The sequence below is a fragment of the Herpailurus yagouaroundi genome, unplaced genomic scaffold, assembly GCF_014898765.1.
Source record: "Herpailurus yagouaroundi ecotype Mexico unplaced genomic scaffold, PumYag 190, whole genome shotgun sequence".
Lineage (NCBI taxonomy): Eukaryota > Metazoa > Chordata > Mammalia > Carnivora > Felidae > Herpailurus > Herpailurus yagouaroundi.
The window spans coordinates 33882221-33899931 of NW_024412421.1; the positions used below are offsets into that span (position 1 = coordinate 33882221).

Sequence of the window (17711 nt, forward strand, 5' to 3'; positions counted from 1 at the left end):
CTACGTTTCTGGAATTCCTGGCTACAGTTCCCTTCATTGAAATTGTGGCCCGAGGTTGTCTTTTCTGCTGTAATTACAGGGCAGGAGGGCGGTCCGATTGAGACAGAGCTGGACTGTGGGCTTTCCCCTTCTCTCTCTCTGTCCCTGTTTGCTCAGGGCCTTTCAACAAGTTCCTTCTCCTCTGTGGACAGCCCGGTTTCCTTGTCCACGGTGGCAGTGGCCGGCTTCCGGAGTGGAAGCTCTGCGGGGTGGGTTCCCCTGTCCTTCCTGGCCCTTTGGTGAGCCGGTGCTTCACCGTGTCCTTCCAGGTGGACTTACAGAATGGGCTGTCCGAGTTCTCGGTGTCGCAACGCAGGCTGGTCCATGGCTGGAATGAGTTTGTCGCCGATAACACCGAGCCCGTGTGGAGGAAATACCTCGATCAGGTAGGGGTCTTTCCTTGCGTTAGCTAGTGTCGGCCCGAGCGTGTGGAATAGCTGTTCGGTGTTGAGATACTGGTTGGAGGTGTCCTTGGACCATTCTGGGCTGCAGGGCGGCCGTGCTATAGAGAAGGCTCCCTGCTCGCTTGGGCTGCTTTTAGCCTGATGGCCACGAGCTGCTCACCAACTCCCCAGGCAGCCATGACCGTGAACGATACCTGCCCTTCGCCTCTGCCCTCGGTGCTGGCCCAAAGCCAAGTGGAAGGCACACGAGCCAGATGCCTGGAAGCCACAGGGAAGAGGAAAGAAAGCTTTGAAATACACGTGGCTGCAAGTTCTGATCTGGAAGTCAACGAACGCCCTTACCGCCTACCCAGTGCCAGTTCAGAACCCCCCTGAACAGACACCTGCAGACATTCAGACTGCCTCGGTTTCCCCTCCTGAACCTGACACTTCTCCCTCCATTCTGTGGTACCCCGGCTGCCCCAGGCTTCAGCGGCCTTCCTATTGGCTCAGCACTTAAAGCTTCGTGATTGGCCGCTTGACGGACCAATCACAGCCCTCTGTGCAGCATCCTCTGTCTGTACTCACCTCCAGTCCCCCCCCCCCACCTCCTCCGCCGCTCATTGGTCAGGTCTCAGCACACTGGGGATATCTTTCAAGGACGCGTTTGGCACCCAAGTCAGCTTCTGGGTGTCTAGGTGGCTCTAACCAGCCCAGAAGCTTCCCGGAATCCCAGGGTTGGAAGGCACCAGTAGACGCTCCTGGAAGTTAGAGTTCAGGGAAGCAGGCGGACACAGGCGGGGGGGACTGACGGTCTCCCCTCTGCAGCTGGGCCTCGGTCTGTCCAGCCCTGGCTGCCCCTTCCTGCCTCGGCTGTGTTAAAACTCCTACAGGGGCGCCTGGGTGGCTCGGTCGGTTAAGCGTCCGACTTCGGCTCAGGTCACGATCTCACGGTCCGTGAGTTCGAGCCCCGCGTCGGGCTCTGTGCTGACTGCTCAGAGCCTGGAGCCCGTTTCGGATTCTGTGTCTCCCTCTCTCTCTGCCCCTCCCCTGTTCATGCTCTGTCTCTCTCTGTCTCAAAAATAAATAAACGTTAAAAAATTAAAAAAAAAAAAAAAAAAAAACTCCTACAGATGCCAGCCAAGGCCTTTCCAGAAATGAGACCTCCTACGTTTCTAATGTCCGTTCAGGGATCCATCTGTGGGCTTCTCTGCAGGTCTAGAAGGCAACTCCCCATGGCTGTGTTTGCCCATCCTTGACGGGGACAGAAAAGCATCCGCACTCACTTACACGTGCGTGGAGAGCACTCGCTCTGTTCCAGGTGTTGACCACCCTGCTTGCCTCCGGCGACAGGGAGCTCTCCACCTCGAGAGACAGCCCTGCTTCTCTGTCTCCAGCGAATCGCCGTTAGGAGTCCCACCTCAGCGTGACCCGAGACGCGTGGCCCCAGGATCGCAAGGCCAAGGTAGATTAGAGTCAGGCCAGCAGGGTTCCAGCCCCAGTTTCCAGCCTTGCGACACTTCGGGCCGGGCCTTGAGCCTCCTTGAGCCCGGTTGCGCTGTCTGGAGATTGGAACTAGTACGTCCCTGCTGTTCTGGGTTTTACACGAGAAGAGGGCGGCTTAGCGCATTTAAGGACTTTCTGTCGTGGGCCCCCACCCCCATGCCTACCGGTTGGCCCTGGTTGAAGCTGGCAGTTAAGAGTCGGGCTGGCCGACGTGAATCCTGGGACAGTTCAGTTTCTCTCAGAGCCTCCGGCTGCTCATTGGTCAAGCAGGGACATTTGACGATACTGTGTCCTCAGGTTGGGGGGAGGCTAGGCGTGTGCCCGGAGCGTGGCACAGACGAGGCGCTCGGTAAGATGTCGGTTGGTTTTAGCGTTCCCGTTCACCTGGTGTCTTGCCCGTGGCCCGCACGGGGAGCCTTCCGCAGACCCCTTTCCGCCTGTGTCCCTTTACGTGTGGCCTTAGAGGGGCCCCGAGCCAGGAAGAGTCTAATCATGTGCGATCAGAGCAGTGCCGGTGGCACATGGGTCGGCCACCTGTCTGCTGTGTCTCACGGTGACTCGCCTGTGGCAGGTGCTTGGGATGGTCTCAAGGTGGGGGAAGGAGGGGGGCTGGTGATGCCAGTGTGGAAGAGCCGTCTGGGTCCAGCTCCCGAGAGGGCCGAGCCTGTGGGACTGGAACTGGGGTTCAAGGTGGCACTTGACCCAGGCCTGGCTGGAGACCAGCGCCTGGTCCCAGGTCTCAGAGTGGCCCCCGCCAGGATGCACAGCCCCGAGCTGGCCTGGAGCCCGGGGCTGGAGGGGCCCTGTGTCCAGAAATAGTCCTGTTGCTCCGGGAGTCCCGGGTGGGTGTGGCCTGCAGGGAGAGGAGGGGAGGGGAGGGCAGGGCAGGGAGCCAGGTGGCCTTATGGAAGCGACCCGGACAGGAGGACATGCACCTGAGGCAGGACAGACCTAGTGCTGGTCTCTGCTCTGCTATGTGACGTTGAGTGGGAGTTCCAACCCCACCAAGCGTCAAGTTCCCCTGCCTCAAAATGGGTGCGTGCCGCTTCATTCATTCATTCACTCATTTATTCATTCTAGATAAGTGCTTTCCACGTTGCTGGCCGTGGGCTAGGCATTGTGCGTAGAGCAGCAGCCACACCGACTTTCTGCTTTGGGGAAGACAGACGGCCAGCGTCCTGTGTCATCCGTCACCACTGAGTGTGGTCAGGACGGCCGTTACGAAATGATAGCAGGGCGGCTTTTTGGGCTGCGTGGTCAGGGGAGCCATTCGACTGGTGCCCAGGGGAGGTGATCTTCGAACAGAGACCTGAAGGAAGGAGACACGGGAGCCGTGCGAGGGTCTGGAGGAAGGATGTGCAGGAGGGGGAAGTGCAAAGGCCCTGGGGCAGGAGAGGCCTGGTGCATGGGAGGCTAACTGAGCTTCAGAAGGTGGCCTGGAGATTTCAGGCGCCCAGTGCCTGGTCGTTACGGGTGCCCGGCCCGCGTTTGTGTCTCTCTTACCGTCTCACCTCTATCCAATCAGATGGCTCCCAGAACCTCAGAATATTCTCTTATTTGGAAAAGAAGGTCTTTGCACAGGTGGCTAGTCCAGAGCAGGTCAGACTGGTCAGAGTGGTCCTAAATCCAATGCCTGGTGACCCTAATCAGAAGAGGGGAGACACACAGAGCCACCCACAGGGAGGAGAGGGCCATGTGACCCAGGCGGGGCGTGTCTTACACGGCAAGAGCCCCAGGGATGGCTGGAACCCCCAGAAGCTGGAAGAGGCGGGAAGGATTCTCTCTCCCAGAGCCTCCAGAAGAGACTGTGGCCGCATCAGCACCTTGATCTGGAGTTCCGGCCTCCGGAACTGAGCGAGAACCAGCCCCCGGTGTTCAAAGCCCCCCAGGTCGTGGTCATTTATCACAGCGGCCCCAGGACACTGACGCACCTTCGCGGGCTTTCCGGAGGTCACGTTCCCCTCTTCTCCTGGAGTTCGTCCTCCCGGATTTCTGAGGAAAGGGTGTATCTGCCTCCGCCGGGGAGTGCATGGCCTTGGCAGTGAGCTCTGCCCGCAGCGCTGAGCAGCCTCTCAGCCCCTCGCTCTGCCGGCTGCCCCGAGACTCTCAGAAGCGACAGTGGGACTTCGCTGGGCAAACCTTTCGTTAATCTTTCATTAGGGACATTTTCAAAACTATGCATAAGTAGAATATTATAATGACCCCCACATACCCATTACCTGCCTTCGATGATTATCAGTCCGTTTGACCCACTTTTATCCACCCCCCCCCCTTTTCTCTGCGGCCTTTTAGAACAGATTATGGTTACTGAATCCTTTTAGCACGGCCCCATCTTAAACAACTATGACTTGCCTGTTGACACCTTGACTTTCACCTCGATCCTAATCTTTGGTCTGATGTCTCTCTTGCTGTTTTTATGTGTTTGTGTTTCTGTTTCCTTTCGATCGTCTGTAACATGAGATACTATGTAGTCTGTGAAATGAGGGGGCAGATCCATGAAACAATAAAGCAAACACCCTTTCGGGAAGTTTCTGTGACACCCGTCGACGGGAACGACCTCCCCGGAGGCCCCTGAGGCAGTTAGTTACAGGAGCAGGTTGGTGTAGTTGGGACACGTGGGACTGGGGAGCTGGTGGAGCGAAGGGGACCCTTAGGCCATGCTGGACCAGCTCTGGCCAGCCACCAGAGGGGCTGGGTCCTGCCCTGGAGCGTCATGGAGATGTGGCAAGGTGGGACCGGGACCTCCAAGGCAGGGCCGGGGCCGGTGTCTGGACAGGCACGGCGTTGGACGACCCCCGGGGAGCCAGTGTCAGTGAAACGGCAGAGGTGGGATTTCGGGTGGAGGGGACCCTTTGGACGGGGCGGTATTTCTCCCTAGCGCTCGGGCCCCTGTGGTGCCGGCCCGGGAGCCCGGCCTCGAGCAGAGAGTTGCGTCCTAGGGGGTAAGGACTGGAAAAGAAGCCCTCACCCCCACCCCGCCGCCCTGTTTTCACTTTTCAGTTTAAGAACCCCCTGATCCTGCTCCTCCTGGCCTCCGCCTTGGTGAGCATCCTCACGAAGGAGTATGAGGACGCCGTCAGTATCGCCATGGTGAGTGCCCGGGGGTCCGTCTCTGCCCCGCACGGCGGTGTCCTGGTTAATTTCGCTGTCGCTGTCTTGGCGGATAGCCAGGTGGCCTCTGGTTCCTTCCTGTTGGGAACAGTGTCACGGAGAATTCCTTGGCCGAGACCCCCGGGCTGGAACTGCTGTGTCCCGTCTGTGCAGGTAGCACAGAGACCGGTCCACAGAGTGGTCCTTTGTGAGCTGCTTCCCAGAGGTGACCACCGAGCACCTGCTTAAAAAGGATTTCTTCTTAATTTAGGTGAAAGTCGCATCATTTAAAAAGTAAGCATTTTAAAGTATACAATACAATCCAGGGGCGCCCGGGCGGCTCAGTCGGTTGAGCGTCCGGCTTCGGCTCAGGTCGTAATCTCACGGTCCGTGAGTTCGAGCCCCACATCAGGCTCTGTGCTGACAGCTCAGGGCCTGGAGCCTGCTTCAGATTCTGTGCCTCCCTCTCTCTCTGCCCCTCCCCTGCTCATGCTCTGTCTCTCTATCTCAAAAATAAATAAAAACATTAATAATAATAATAATAATAATAATAATAAAAGAATATGTCTGTACTATAGGATCCTGTGTGGTGTGTCTATGCAGAAAAATCTAGAAGGGTACCCCAAAATGTGAATCTTTGGATACCAGAATTTGGGATGATTTTTCTGTTCTTTTTTTTTTTTTGGGGGGGGGGTCGCATCCGTTTTATAAATTTCTGTGTGCTTGTTTTGCAAGAAGGGAACAGAGTTGGCAAGGCCGGGTGCCGTGGTCCACCTTCCACGGGCCAGCTCGCTCACTCGTGGAACAGCTGGGTGCTGACACCCCCTCCCTGTTTGCTCCCTAGGCGGTGCTTATCGTGGTGACTGTCGCCTTCATCCAGGTGCGTAGCTCTTTCCTGAGGTCTCGGGCAGGGTAACCCGGGTATGACGGGAGCCTTGGAGTTCCCGGCCTTGAATGTCATGTCGGATGTGCTTCCCGCCAGGAATACAGATCTGAAAAATCGTTGGAGGAGTTGACCAAGCTGGTCCCTCCTGAATGTAACTGGTGAGTCAGAGATGGCCTGGGGCTTCTTGGTTCCTCGGGGCAGCCAGTGGGCTGGTGGGGTTGGCAAAAGTTTGCCAAGTCTGTGTCCCTTGTGGTGTGATGGAGGGGAACCCCGCCTTCCTGGGGGTTGGGGGACATGGCGTCTGCCTTGCCAATGGATTACTGTGTGTCCTTGGGCATGTCGTTCGACTTCTCTGGGCTCTCACGGTCTCATCAGGGTCTAATGAGACTGCCAGGGCTGGGGCCATGGGTGACGGGAGTGGATTTGGGAAGCGAGCAGCCCGCGACCCCCGTGGTATGGTGGGCACGGCTGGACTGAGTGGACTGAGCGGTCGCGACGCGGGGCTCGAACAGGCCGAGGCTTCGGGCCGTTGGGCTGTGGGGTGAGACGTTGCAAGGCTGGCCTCAGCGGCCCCGCCGGCCTCTTTCCTGCCTGGACGTTTCCGCGTCACCTGTTGTTACCACACAGCCATCCCCAGAGGCGTTTGAAAGGGACAAAGGGAGACCGAGAATGCAGTGCTATGCGCTAGAACTTTCTGGGATGTTCTGTAATCCACGCCGTCCAGGACGAACCACTACTCACCTATGACCACGTCAGTGTGGCTAGGGAAGTGAGTTCTTCATTTCACTGAACTTCAGTAGCCGGCGGGACAGCTGAGGCTTCCGGCAGGTGCACAGTCCGCTGCCCCAGGGTAGGGACGCGGCCGACACCCGGGAGACAGTGTCTGGGGCCTGGCATTTTCTTGATGTCATTTCTAGTTTGCCAGTGACTTTTCTAGTCTCTCCTGGTGAGAATGGACTGATTTCAGGAAAGGGCCAAGTCTGCGCCCCTCCCCCGTCCCCCGGCTGGCTCTGCTCGTGTTGTTTTGGGGCCCGTGTCTTTCCCAAATATGCACCTGCTGCTTACAACAAAGTAGCAGAAAGTATCTCACGGTTCCAGGGGCTTGGGAAGGGTTTAGACACACAGTAACCCTCTGTTTTCTCAAAGATGATGTTTGGGGGAGAACCTGAATGTGTATCTAGATACATATGGCACAGGTGCTCCCCACAGCTGGGGTAGAAAGCTCGAGTGGGTTGCGTCCCACCTCCCAAGAAGCCAGCAAGCGAGGGGCGTGTGTGTGTGTGTGTGTGTGTGTGTGTGTGTGTATAACACAAGGCAGAGAATAACCAGTCACAGAGACAAAAAGAGGGTGATGTGGAAGGGCTGAAGAAGGTGAGTCGATTCTAGAAGGTTCACTGGGGGCACCAAACGTGACGGAGCTTAACAAGAAGACGAACCAGGCTGTCAGAAATCCAGATGTGTGACATGTGACGTAATCCAACGAACAAACGGGCACATAAATGATTCATGTGGTCTGATGATCTGACCCTGAGTGTAAATATCAGGTCTCGGCCTTTCAGGCGGACGGTATGCCTTATCGATGTCCCCGGAAGTCACTTCCAAAAGACAGTTCTATTTTCAAGAAGAGCGATGACAGGCAGGCTGGTAGAATCGAAAGGGCACCGAAGATACGCAGCCTCCGTCTCGGTGTCTGTTCTCCGCGCCGGGAGGAACAGACCTCCGTCCTTCGTGGAGCCGTTACGTATTTATTGAGCACCTACTGTGTGCTAGGAGAGATCATGCCAGGGTTACCCCGGGGAATGAGAAGGGAAGGCCTCGACCATCAGAGAGCACACACTCCTACCCGGGGAGGCAGATACTAAAGGGAAGGAACGAGATGATTTTGGAATACGGCAGGTGCCTTCGAGCCACAAGGGGCCCCCGCACCTGAAACCACAGGAAACCTCATGGAGACACAGTGGTACCCGATGGGAGAGTGGGGACGGCTTTCCGTAGCTGGTGAGCAGGCTGCCCTGACCTGACCTTTAAGGAGGAGCTGACATTTTAGGTTGGGACCTGAGAGGTGGAAGGAGCCAGCCGTGGAGAGTTGACGGAAACGTCTGACGGGTGCTGGTGGCTGCAAGGGACAGCCGAGCTGCGCAAACCAGAGAAATCGTGGTGTCTCAGGGCGAGGGGCCTTGGGTGGGAGGGACAGTGTGGTTGGTCAGCTGGAGATGACATGGGGGGCCTGGTGCTTTTATTTCTCGTTTCTTAAATGTTTTTATTTACTTTTGAGAGAAAGGGAGAGAGAGACAGAGACCGAGTGTGCGTGGGGGCAGGGCAGAGAGAGAGAGGGAGACACCAAGTCGGAAGCAGGCTCCAGGCTCCGAGCTGCCAGCACAGAGCCCGACGCGGGGCTCGAACTCACGAACCGTGAGATCGTGACCTGAGCCGAAGCCGGACGCTCAACCAGCTGAGCCACCCAGGTGCCCCAAGACGGCTGCCACAGCTCCAGACATCGGAGCCGGACGTGAAAAGCTCCAAGAGAGGAAGAGGTCGTGTGTGTGTGTGTGTGTGTGTGTGTGTGTGTGTGTGTGTGTTTACAGAATGGGGAAGCCTTTCTCACGAGCCCCCAGGAAATGTCCATTCGTGTCTCACAAACCAGTGTTACGGAAAGTGCCTGTGCCTAAGCCAGTCCTGGGCAGGGGCTGGGCTCACCCCGATGGTCTCAGCCAGTCAGAAGCCACTCGCTGGAGCAGACGGCTCGAGGTGGGAAAGGGTGGCTCTCTGAACAAGAGTGAAATCTGTTAACGAAGAAAAGGGGAATGTCTGCTTCCACGTCCGAGGTTGGCAAAGAGCTTGAGACCAGAAAGGGCTGGGTGTGTTCAAGGGCTGGATGGCAGGAGTGCGGGAGGGGGCAGGACCCAGTCAAGGGGGCCTTAGCAGGGCCTTTGGGTTTGAGCCCAAGGTCATCGAAAGCCATTGGAGGTTTGGAGCAGTAGGAACTTGTGATCTGGTTTTTTATCTGCTTTTTTGTGGGTTTTTTAAAATTTATTTTGAGAAAGAGAGAGAGGGCACAAGCAGGGGTGTGCAGAGAGAGGGGGAGACAGAGAAGCCAAAGCAGGCTGCGTGCTGTCAGCGCAGAGCCCTATGTGGGGCTAGAACTCACGAACCGTGAGATCATGACCTGAGCTGAAGCCAAGACTCGGACACTTAACCGGCTGAGCTACCCAGGTGGCCCTGATCTTTGCGTTTTAAGAGCCCTCTGGCCACGGCGTGTGGGACAGAGAGAAGATGGCCAGGGACGGGGCGGGAGCCCGGCTGGGACTGTGGCATCCGGGGAGGGTGGCGAATGGGGGGATTGCAGCGGGAGCCTGTGCCCAGAAGCACGCGGCTTGTTACTGGCACGGCCGTGAGCAGGGGTCATGGCCCAGCAGGAAAGGAGGTCCCGGGCCTCTCGGGCCCGTAAGATGCCCCCCCAGCTCTGCCAGGCTGAGTCCTGGAGACAGTGCTCTGTGCCCGAGCGGTGTCTTCTCTGAGGACAGAAATGTCTCTAGCCACTGGCTCCATTAAGGAGGCTTTAGAGCTGCTGACTTATACCTGCAGAAGCTTCTGGAGGCCACGTGGCTCCGCCTTGCTTCCAGGCAGGGTAAACGGTAGTAGTGGGCCCGCGTTTCAAATGAAGCCGAGGGTCTCCCAGAAGCCACACGCCTCGCCAAACGTCTTTTAGCGTGTGTGACCTTAAAATACGACAAAACCACAAAGGCGAGAGGGTTTGTCCGTAACTGAGAGAGAAAGCGTGCTTCTGCATTCTTTGCTCAAATTGGCTAAAGTGCGCAAAAGTAGGATGTGATCAGCATGTCAGTGTGTGTGTGTGTGTTTGTTTACCGTTTCACATGCAGCACCAGAGAAGGAAAACTTCAGCATTTGCTTGCGCGAGACCTGGTTCCCGGAGACATCGTGTCTCTCTCGATCGGAGACCGGATCCCCGCAGACATCCGTCTCACTGAGGTGAGGAGTCCCGGACCCTGGCCTTTGTGATCTGCAGACACTTAGCTTATTGGCGACAGGCATATTCTCCCTCTCTCTGTCTCTCTCTCGTGCACACACACATACGTGCACGCACACAAGGCATGAAGTTAGCAAGCAAGCTCATTTTAAGCACAAAGCCCCTCGAATTGTGTTTCATAAATTATTCATTCCCAGTTTTAAGTTTTGGTTATGTGATTTTCTGGCTTCGAGCAGACAGCACTAGCCCATTAAACCAGGGTGGGACCGAGGGATAAGGCAAGCGTGGCTTCTAGAAGGAGCTGCTCTGATGCCAGAAAGAAGCGTGACCAGATTGCTCAGTGCCGAGGAGGGAAACAGACCAGCGGAGACACAAAACGGAAGTACGAGCTTTTACGATAGTGTGGGTTGGGGACATGGGGTGGGGGGCGAGCCGTGTCCCTGACCTTTGTGGGTGTCATGGTGCCACAGCATCACCTGAGGCTCTCGGAGATCATCCTTGATGTATCAGAAAAGGTGAAGTCGAGTTCAGAGGGATCTGTCGGCGGGGGTGATCTATTTTACGAAACTTTGCAGAAATGCTGAAGAATCATTCATGGCTTTCAGTGATAACGGCTTCAGTGCAGGCTATCTCCCCGACTCACTTATTTCCAGAGCATGTGTCTTCGGGAATTGTAGGATCACTGGCATGCTGTTAACACAGCGGCCTGGAGGGGCGCCCGGTGGCTCGGTCGGTTGAGCTTCTGACTCTCGATTTCAGCTCAGGTCACGATCTTGAGGTTTGTCAGTTCGAGCCCCGCGTCGGGCTCCGTGCTGACGGTGTGTGGAGCCTGCTTGGGATTCTCTCCCTCTCTCTCTCTCTCTCTCTCTCTCCCCCCCCCCCCCGTCTCCCTCTCTCCCTCCCCTTCTCTCTCTGCCCCTCTTCCTCACAATAAATAAATACACGTAAAGAAAACAAAAACACAAACAGTGGCCTGGAGAGGGTGATGGGGAAGGACGAAGAGCCAAATCCGGGCCCCGCATTTAAAGCCCCGAGCCACTCTCTGCGGCAGAGGCAGGGGCCCGAGGGACACTCCCGCTTTCAAAGCCTTCTGCCCCTGACTTTGAGATCTGCCGGCAGGGTAGGGACCCGGGTGAGCAGGCTGGGGGGCTTGCTGTCAGGCTCATGCCGCTGTCCCTTCCCGCAACAGAACAGGTTCCTCGGCGTCTGCTACCCCCCCTCCCCTGCCCCACACTGGCCTTCAGCGGTCCAGAGGCGGTGCCTCGAGGCGGCTAGTGCCCTGGGGCCGGGCATCGGCGCTGAGTTAGAAGCCAGGGCCTACCGTTCACAAGCTGGGTGGCCTGGAGCGAGGTACTTAACCTGTGTGCGCCCCGTTTTCCCGTCTGCAAAACGGGGGAAGAAAGTAGGAGGCCGTAAGGATGACATCCCCTGGATGGAAAGGGCTCAGCCCAGGGCCTGGCACGGGTGAGTGACGCACGCTGGAAATCGGGGGCCCGGGGTTTCGTCTCCCCGCCCCGCGCCTGCCAGCCTGCGGCTCTGACGAAGGCTCGGCCTCCCTGAGCCTTGGTTTCCCCATCTGTCAAAGGGGATAGCGCTCCTCCCGCCTCGATGAGTAACCACCTGCGGCACGCTCGGCCCGGCGGCCGGCGTGACGTGAGCGGTCGGTGCGTCGGCAGTGGCTTCGTTGCTCTGCCTTTCCCGTCCCCCACCCCCACCCCAAGTCCCCGCAACAGTTCATAACCCCCGGGTAACTCTCTCCCTCAACTGGCTTTCTTCCTGCCTATGTTAAGGCCACCCGTACCTGCTTCTGATGCCACAGGATGCTTTTTTTCCCTGCGACCGGTCACAAGGCGGCACCTTCTCCTTCTTGGTATTTTGCAACTGCCCTGAACAACCAATGCCTTTGTTTATTCACCGTGGCATATTGGTGTCAGCTATTAAACCCTGAGATCCGGGAGAACTTTATATAGGGCTTAAAGCCACTTAGGTCCAGGAAACAGCGGGTTCAAGAAAGTTCTTAAAATAGGTAAGCCCGCCACCCTTCTGCATCGTGTGTGGAGGTCACGGAGCATTTGCGGCCCAGCCAGTAGAACAAGGTCACTGCTCCTTGTTTTTCTTTGACCACTTCCGGAAATGAAAAGGGGGTTGAATGGAATCTGTCGGGGCTCCAAGTAAGGCTCTGTCTCGGAGGGGAGACTGGCTGGGCGTGAGGAGACAGGAACAGCCTTGTCTGCTCTCCATCAGGAAGGGACCAGAGGCTCTCACCGTCTTCGGGCGCAGCCACCTCCGGGTGGCCACTGGTGTCACATGGGTTCTGGGCCTTGAGTATCTTTAGCCACCAGAATCCTTGCACAGGCACGCACACATTGTTCCTTCTTGGCCCAGACATTCCCCTTCGTCTCTGCCTCCCAGCCTATTTCTCTTTCCGGAAAGAACGGATGCGCTTACATATAAAGCCGGGTCTGTGCCGACCACGGGGTAGAAACTGCTTCCTTTCGTCTCCCAACAACCTTGAGAGAACAAGACTTCATCTTCTGACTGTACAACAAGGACACAGAAACCGGGAAGGGTCGAGCAGCCTGCCCGAGGTCATGCACCTGTCAGTGGGGGGGGAGGAGCACATGCTCTCTGGCCTGCAGTCGGCTGTTCTGACTTTTTCTCGCTCCGTCTCTCCCTCTGGGTTCCCCAATGTGCCTCTCTCCTCCGGCTGCTATAACAAATGACTAGATACCGAGCGGCTTAAGACAACACAAGTGTATTATCTTACGGTTCTGAAGGTCAGAATGACAGCTCATTTCACTGGGTGGAAAAAAGGAAGGTGTTGGCATTTGAAAACACAACAAATAAACCTGGGCAAGAGTTAAGGCTCACGTCTCAGTTCAGAGGTCGGGGTGTTGACTGAGCCTCCGCCTGGAAGATTCCTGCCAATCCCAAATTGACTTCAATGAAGTATATTCAGGATCAAGCCTGCCTGATTTAAAAATGTCCTGAAGGGGCGCCTGCGTGGCTCAGTCGGTTAAGCATCCGACTTCATCTCAGGCCATGATCTCCCAGTTCGTGGGTTTGAGCCCTGGGTCGGCTCTGTGTTGACAGTTTAGAGCCTGGAGTCTGTTTCCGATTCTGTGGCTCCTTCTCCCTCTCTGTCCCTCCCCCACTTGAACTCTATTTCTCTCTCAAAAATAAATAAAACATTTAAAAAATTTTTTAAATGTTTTTATTATTTTTCTTTATTATCATTCTTTTTTTGAGAGGCAGAGAGAGACAGAGCACGAGCAGGGAAGGGGCAGAGAGAGGGAGACACAGAGTCTGAAGCAGACCCCAAGCTCTAAGCTGGGCCCCCCCCCATGGGGGCTCGAACCCACGAACCATGAGATCATGACCTGAGCCGAAGTCAAACGCTCAACCGACTGAACCATCCAGGCGCCCCATTAAAAAAAAAATTTTTTTTTAATGTTCTGTAGACCAGATTAAGCTGTGAGCCTTAGTGACCTGTGCCTTTGTCCATATATCTAGTTAATTCCACTCACTGCCAATTCTGTTCTTCCTGGCTGGTTCTTCTGTCCATGCGCACTGCACCCCCCCCCCTCCCCGGGGAGCCATCCTTGGCCTCATTTGGGTTCATTCCTTGGACTGTGGGCTTCCCTTCCCAATGCCACTGGCCGCGTCTTTCAACATCTAGCATCATTTTGTGGATCTCACTCACCTCCCTTCTCTGCTCAAGACTTTTCATGGCTCCTCATTACCCTCCAAATTTCTTAGCCGATGCCAAAAGCGACTGAGTTCCAACCCCACCTCCCCCAGTGCTCCATGTGGACCAGACCTCCTGTCTCCTTGCCTGTACCCTCTCCATTCAGGGCTCGTCCCGCCCGTGGCTTCAGCACCAGGGACAGTGCCCACCGCACCCCCCCCACCCCACCTCCCCCCCAACCTCCACCCTCTCCCCACCACCCCGGCCAAGAATCTGTGTCCCAAGGAGGGTGGATAGGTGCCCACACTCAGCACCCTGGGTTTCTGTCCCGTTAAAGCTGGTGGGGTGCTGGGAGAAGAGAGGTCTTTTTTATTAAGCCTGTTACTACGGAGTTCATGCATCATCGATCCCCCCCCAATTTGCTTTCTCTTCCTTCTCTGCCTGATTCACTCACCAACTGTGTGCCTATCCTTCGAGGCCCATTTCAAGTCCCTGATCCTGCAGGAACTCACCTCTTCCGGCCCATCCCCCAACCCGGCAGCTCCGCCCTCCTGTTTCTCACTCCCAAGCCCAAGGCCGCAGGTTCGATCTGACAAAAACATCCGACTGCGGTCAGTTCGGCTCTCAGGCCCAGTCAGCGGAGGGGTTCCTCTTCCCCGTGTTGACTTTCTGTTCTTACTACAGTGCTGCTTAAATGTGAACAAACAAAGTTAGGTACAAATTCCATGTGCTTCAACCTGGAAACCTAAGCCAGATTTTCCTAGGAAGTACAACGTATTCAAATGATCATCCTGTCCCATGAGACGGTGTCTTCTGGAAACCGAATCCCTGCTTGCCCTGGGGATGTGGTGCCACTGTCTCCCGCCTGTGTGCGTGGTGCCAGCAGCCGGTGGTGCTGGGCGACTTCGTCTTCCTGTTTCTTCCTTCGTCGTGTTAGGCGCCACTCCAGGAAGTCCCTTGACTTTCCCTGCGTCCTGGAGATAAAAATACAAACACCAAGTCTAGATCAGTGGCGGTTGTTATTTGACTATGGTAATAGAGTGAGAGAAATGCCTGGGCTTCAGTGGGTCAGGGATTTACTCCTCTCTCACAGGATGAGAGACTGGAAGGGGGGGGGGGGGTTGTCCAGAGCCAATATGGCGGCTCCACCATGGAACAGAGTACCGGGCTTCTCCCAGGCCCCCGTTGCGCCCTCCGCAGGATGGGACCGTCCTTTAAATGCTTGCGAGATGGCTTCTGGCGCCACTAGGGCGAGGGCCCAGGGAGGGAGAAAGAGGAAGCCAGGAGGGTGAAGAGCGTCTCACCCTCAGTCGTCTTCACAGATCTTGCCCTGGACCGTCCGTGACTTCTCCCTGTGTCCCAGTGTCCAAAGGGGTGGAGACACTGTGAGCTGCAAGGGATGCTGGGAAATAGCGTTGCAGGGGCACATAGCCACCCCCAAGTCCAGATACCGCTGCCAACGGGGTTTCTGTTAGGAAGAGGGGACGTGGGCATTATACAGGCAAGCGGGAGCCTTTGTCATTCTTGGGGACTGGGATCCTGCGGCCCTGAACACGTTTTAAAAAGGTCACTGCTAGATTTTTTTAAAATTTGGAAGTATAGAGAACTCACCAGTCCCTGTTCGAATAATGCCGACCTAACTGTTCTCTTGTGAGCTTGTAGGACGTTGGCTTCTCTCAGTTGGTCTTAGACACTTAAATGACAAGGTCCCTAGGGGCAGAGCTCACCCTGGCCCCCACGTATGTCCTCCATAGTATCCAGCTGGCCACAGGAGGCTCACCTCTTGTGTGATAGCTACTGGGCCTGTGGTCCGTTTTGCAAGATGGTCAAGAGTGCGGTTTCTGGAACTAGAGCCTTGGCTCACGCTTCGGCTCTGCCACGAAGCAGCTGTATAACCTTGAACAAGTTACTTGAGCAAGGGACTTAATGTTTCCGTGCCTCAGTTTCCCCATATGTAAAATGGAGAAAACAGTAGCATCTTTCATGGAGGGGATGGGGATTTGGAGAGAGGGGCCTTGCAAAGTGCTCGGCCCAGGGCCTAGCTCATCACAGGAGTTCTGGGAATGTGAGCACTCTCTCCTCCTCTCCTGGTGTGTGTGTGTGCGTGTGCACACGTGTGGCTTCTGGTGTTGACACAGCCTAAGGCTGCTGATGAGTAAGCTGGCTCCGTGATGCTCCAGGCACACGGATTGTATGGGTTTCTCCAAGGTGGGCAGGACGCGGAGTGTCGGGAGAAAGACACAGGTCCTTTGAAAGAATCGTTCTAGGGGCGCCTGGGTGGCTCAGTCTGTTGAGCGTCTGACTTCAGCTCAGGTCATGATCTCACAGCTTGTGAGTTCGAGCCCCGCATCGGGCTCTGTGCTGATGGCTCGGAGCCTGGAGCCTGTTTCCGATTCCGTGTCTCCCTCCCTCTCCACCCCTCCCCTGCTCGTGCTCTGTCCCTCTCTGTCTCTCTCTCAGAAATAAATAAACATTAAAAAAAATCGTAAGATATATTCTAAATTACCCGTTGCCCAAGTATTTTTTTTAACAGTACACTAAAATTTTAAATAATGTTAAAGCCGGTATGAGACTTCTGTGTTTTTTCAGGGAAGGGGGGGGCACACGATCAACTCTTGTCCAGTTCCCGGAGGCCCGTGAGGCCGTGTTCTGATAACTTGTCCCGTGACTTCGACGTGGTGTTTGTTGTCTGCTGGCGAATGGAATTAAGGTGCCAGATACCGTGCTGTGCTTTTCTGGGCGCGGTTTTGTTGGGTTCCGTTTCGTTGTGTTTTGTCGTGGCAAAATTAGAAACGAAAACAAAAGCAGAAGCCTTGTTCCGTCCTAAGATGCGATTTGTGTGAGTTCTTCGTGGCAGCAAACCCTCACGAAAATAGCTGTACTTGAATGGCAGAGGTGGCTGAGGGCAGTACGGTTTGCTTTACGAAACCGGACATCATGGGGCGCCTGGGAGGGCTCGGTCAGTTGAGCCACCGACTCTTGATTTTGGCTCAGGTCGTGATCTCGCGGTGGGGATTGCGCCCCAGGTGGGTTCTGCACCGAGCCTGGAGCCCGCTTGGCCTCCTTTTTTCCACCCCTGCCCCTCCCCCACTCACGCATGCACACTCTCTCTAGGACAAACAAAAAGACAAAACAAAGCCAGGCGTCAGAGCCACCATTTCCGGAAGGCCTCAGATCCAGAGCGGCCAGCCCGCACGCACCTCAGGTGGCTGGGTCCCAGTCGTCCCAGCTGCCCTCCGAAGGCGTCTCCCCAGCCACGCCTCTGTTCAACGCCAGATCGGTCGTTTTTATCACTTGGCAAGAGGGCAGTGATTTCTCAAAGCCTAAAGATCAGGTCCAAATTCAAACAGAGACCTACGCGTTCTTTAATGCACCAAAGAAAGGTGTCGGAAGTTCCTGGATGTTGCATCACACTCGGGGGCTCCCCGGCTCGCAGGCTTAGAAATGACCCCTCACTGTCAGGGGTGGGCCCAGATCAGCCTTGTTTTTCTTCCCTGCCAACACTGGAGTGTTGTCCCTGGAATGTGTCCGGGAAGCCAGGAAAGACTGCATTGGAATATCCTTCCAGGTCAGTACAGGTGGCCCAGAAAAAAAGTCCCTTCCAGCCCGACTCCAGGGCCTGGCGGAGGGACGTTTTCTGCTTAGAGCTGCGTGCCTACTTTGTAGCGGCCCGTCGGTCAGGATTCGCCCCTGTCGACCGGGACCGCTGACTCTTAGGCACAGGACGCTTTTCCCAGTTGAGAACTTTTATGGGGTGCGAGGGGTCCGTTCTGCGCTCGACCGAGCTGTTCTCAGGGCGAAGGGGGCAGACTGCGTTCTTTTCCCCTCGCGGCTCTAGGCCACAGACCTCCTGGTGGATGAATCCAGTTTCACAGGAGAAGCAGAGCCGTGCAGTAAGACGGACGGCGCCCTGACCGACGGAGGGGACCTCACCACTCTGAGCAACATCGTCTTCATGGGGACCCTGGTGCAGTACGGGAAGGGGCAGGTGAGCCCCGGGGACCTCGGCCGCCCTCGCCAGCAGGCTCCCCGCCTCAGATCTCACCCTTCTCTCTCCCGAACGCAGGGAGTCGTGATCGGAACAGGGGAGAGGTCCCAGTTCGGGGAAGTGTTTAAGATGATGCAGGCTGA

The 17711-nt window shown here is 56.1% G+C and overlaps 1 protein-coding gene and 1 long non-coding RNA gene across 3 annotated transcripts in view; one reads left to right on the plus strand and one right to left on the minus strand.

The window, feature by feature from the left end:
• The window catches only part of ATP2C2 (ATPase secretory pathway Ca2+ transporting 2), a 62314-nt gene that overhangs the window by 21185 nt on the left and 23418 nt on the right, over positions 1-17711 (plus strand). For both annotated transcript variants that reach the window (XM_040443237.1, XM_040443239.1), the window contains exons 3-9: positions 309-425; positions 4929-5018; positions 5863-5898; positions 6001-6062; positions 9786-9894; positions 17419-17568; positions 17647-17711. In XM_040443237.1, coding sequence (XP_040299171.1) covers positions 309-425; positions 4929-5018; positions 5863-5898; positions 6001-6062; positions 9786-9894; positions 17419-17568; positions 17647-17711 — 629 coding nt within the window. The remainder of the gene's footprint in view (positions 1-308; positions 426-4928; positions 5019-5862; positions 5899-6000; positions 6063-9785; positions 9895-17418; positions 17569-17646) is intronic.
• LOC121009872 (uncharacterized) overlaps positions 13927-17711 on the minus strand; it is a 36345-nt gene continuing 32560 nt past the window's right edge. Inside the window, exon 11 of the long non-coding RNA XR_005780877.1 lies at positions 13927-14554. This is a non-coding gene — a long non-coding RNA (uncharacterized LOC121009872). The remainder of the gene's footprint in view (positions 14555-17711) is intronic.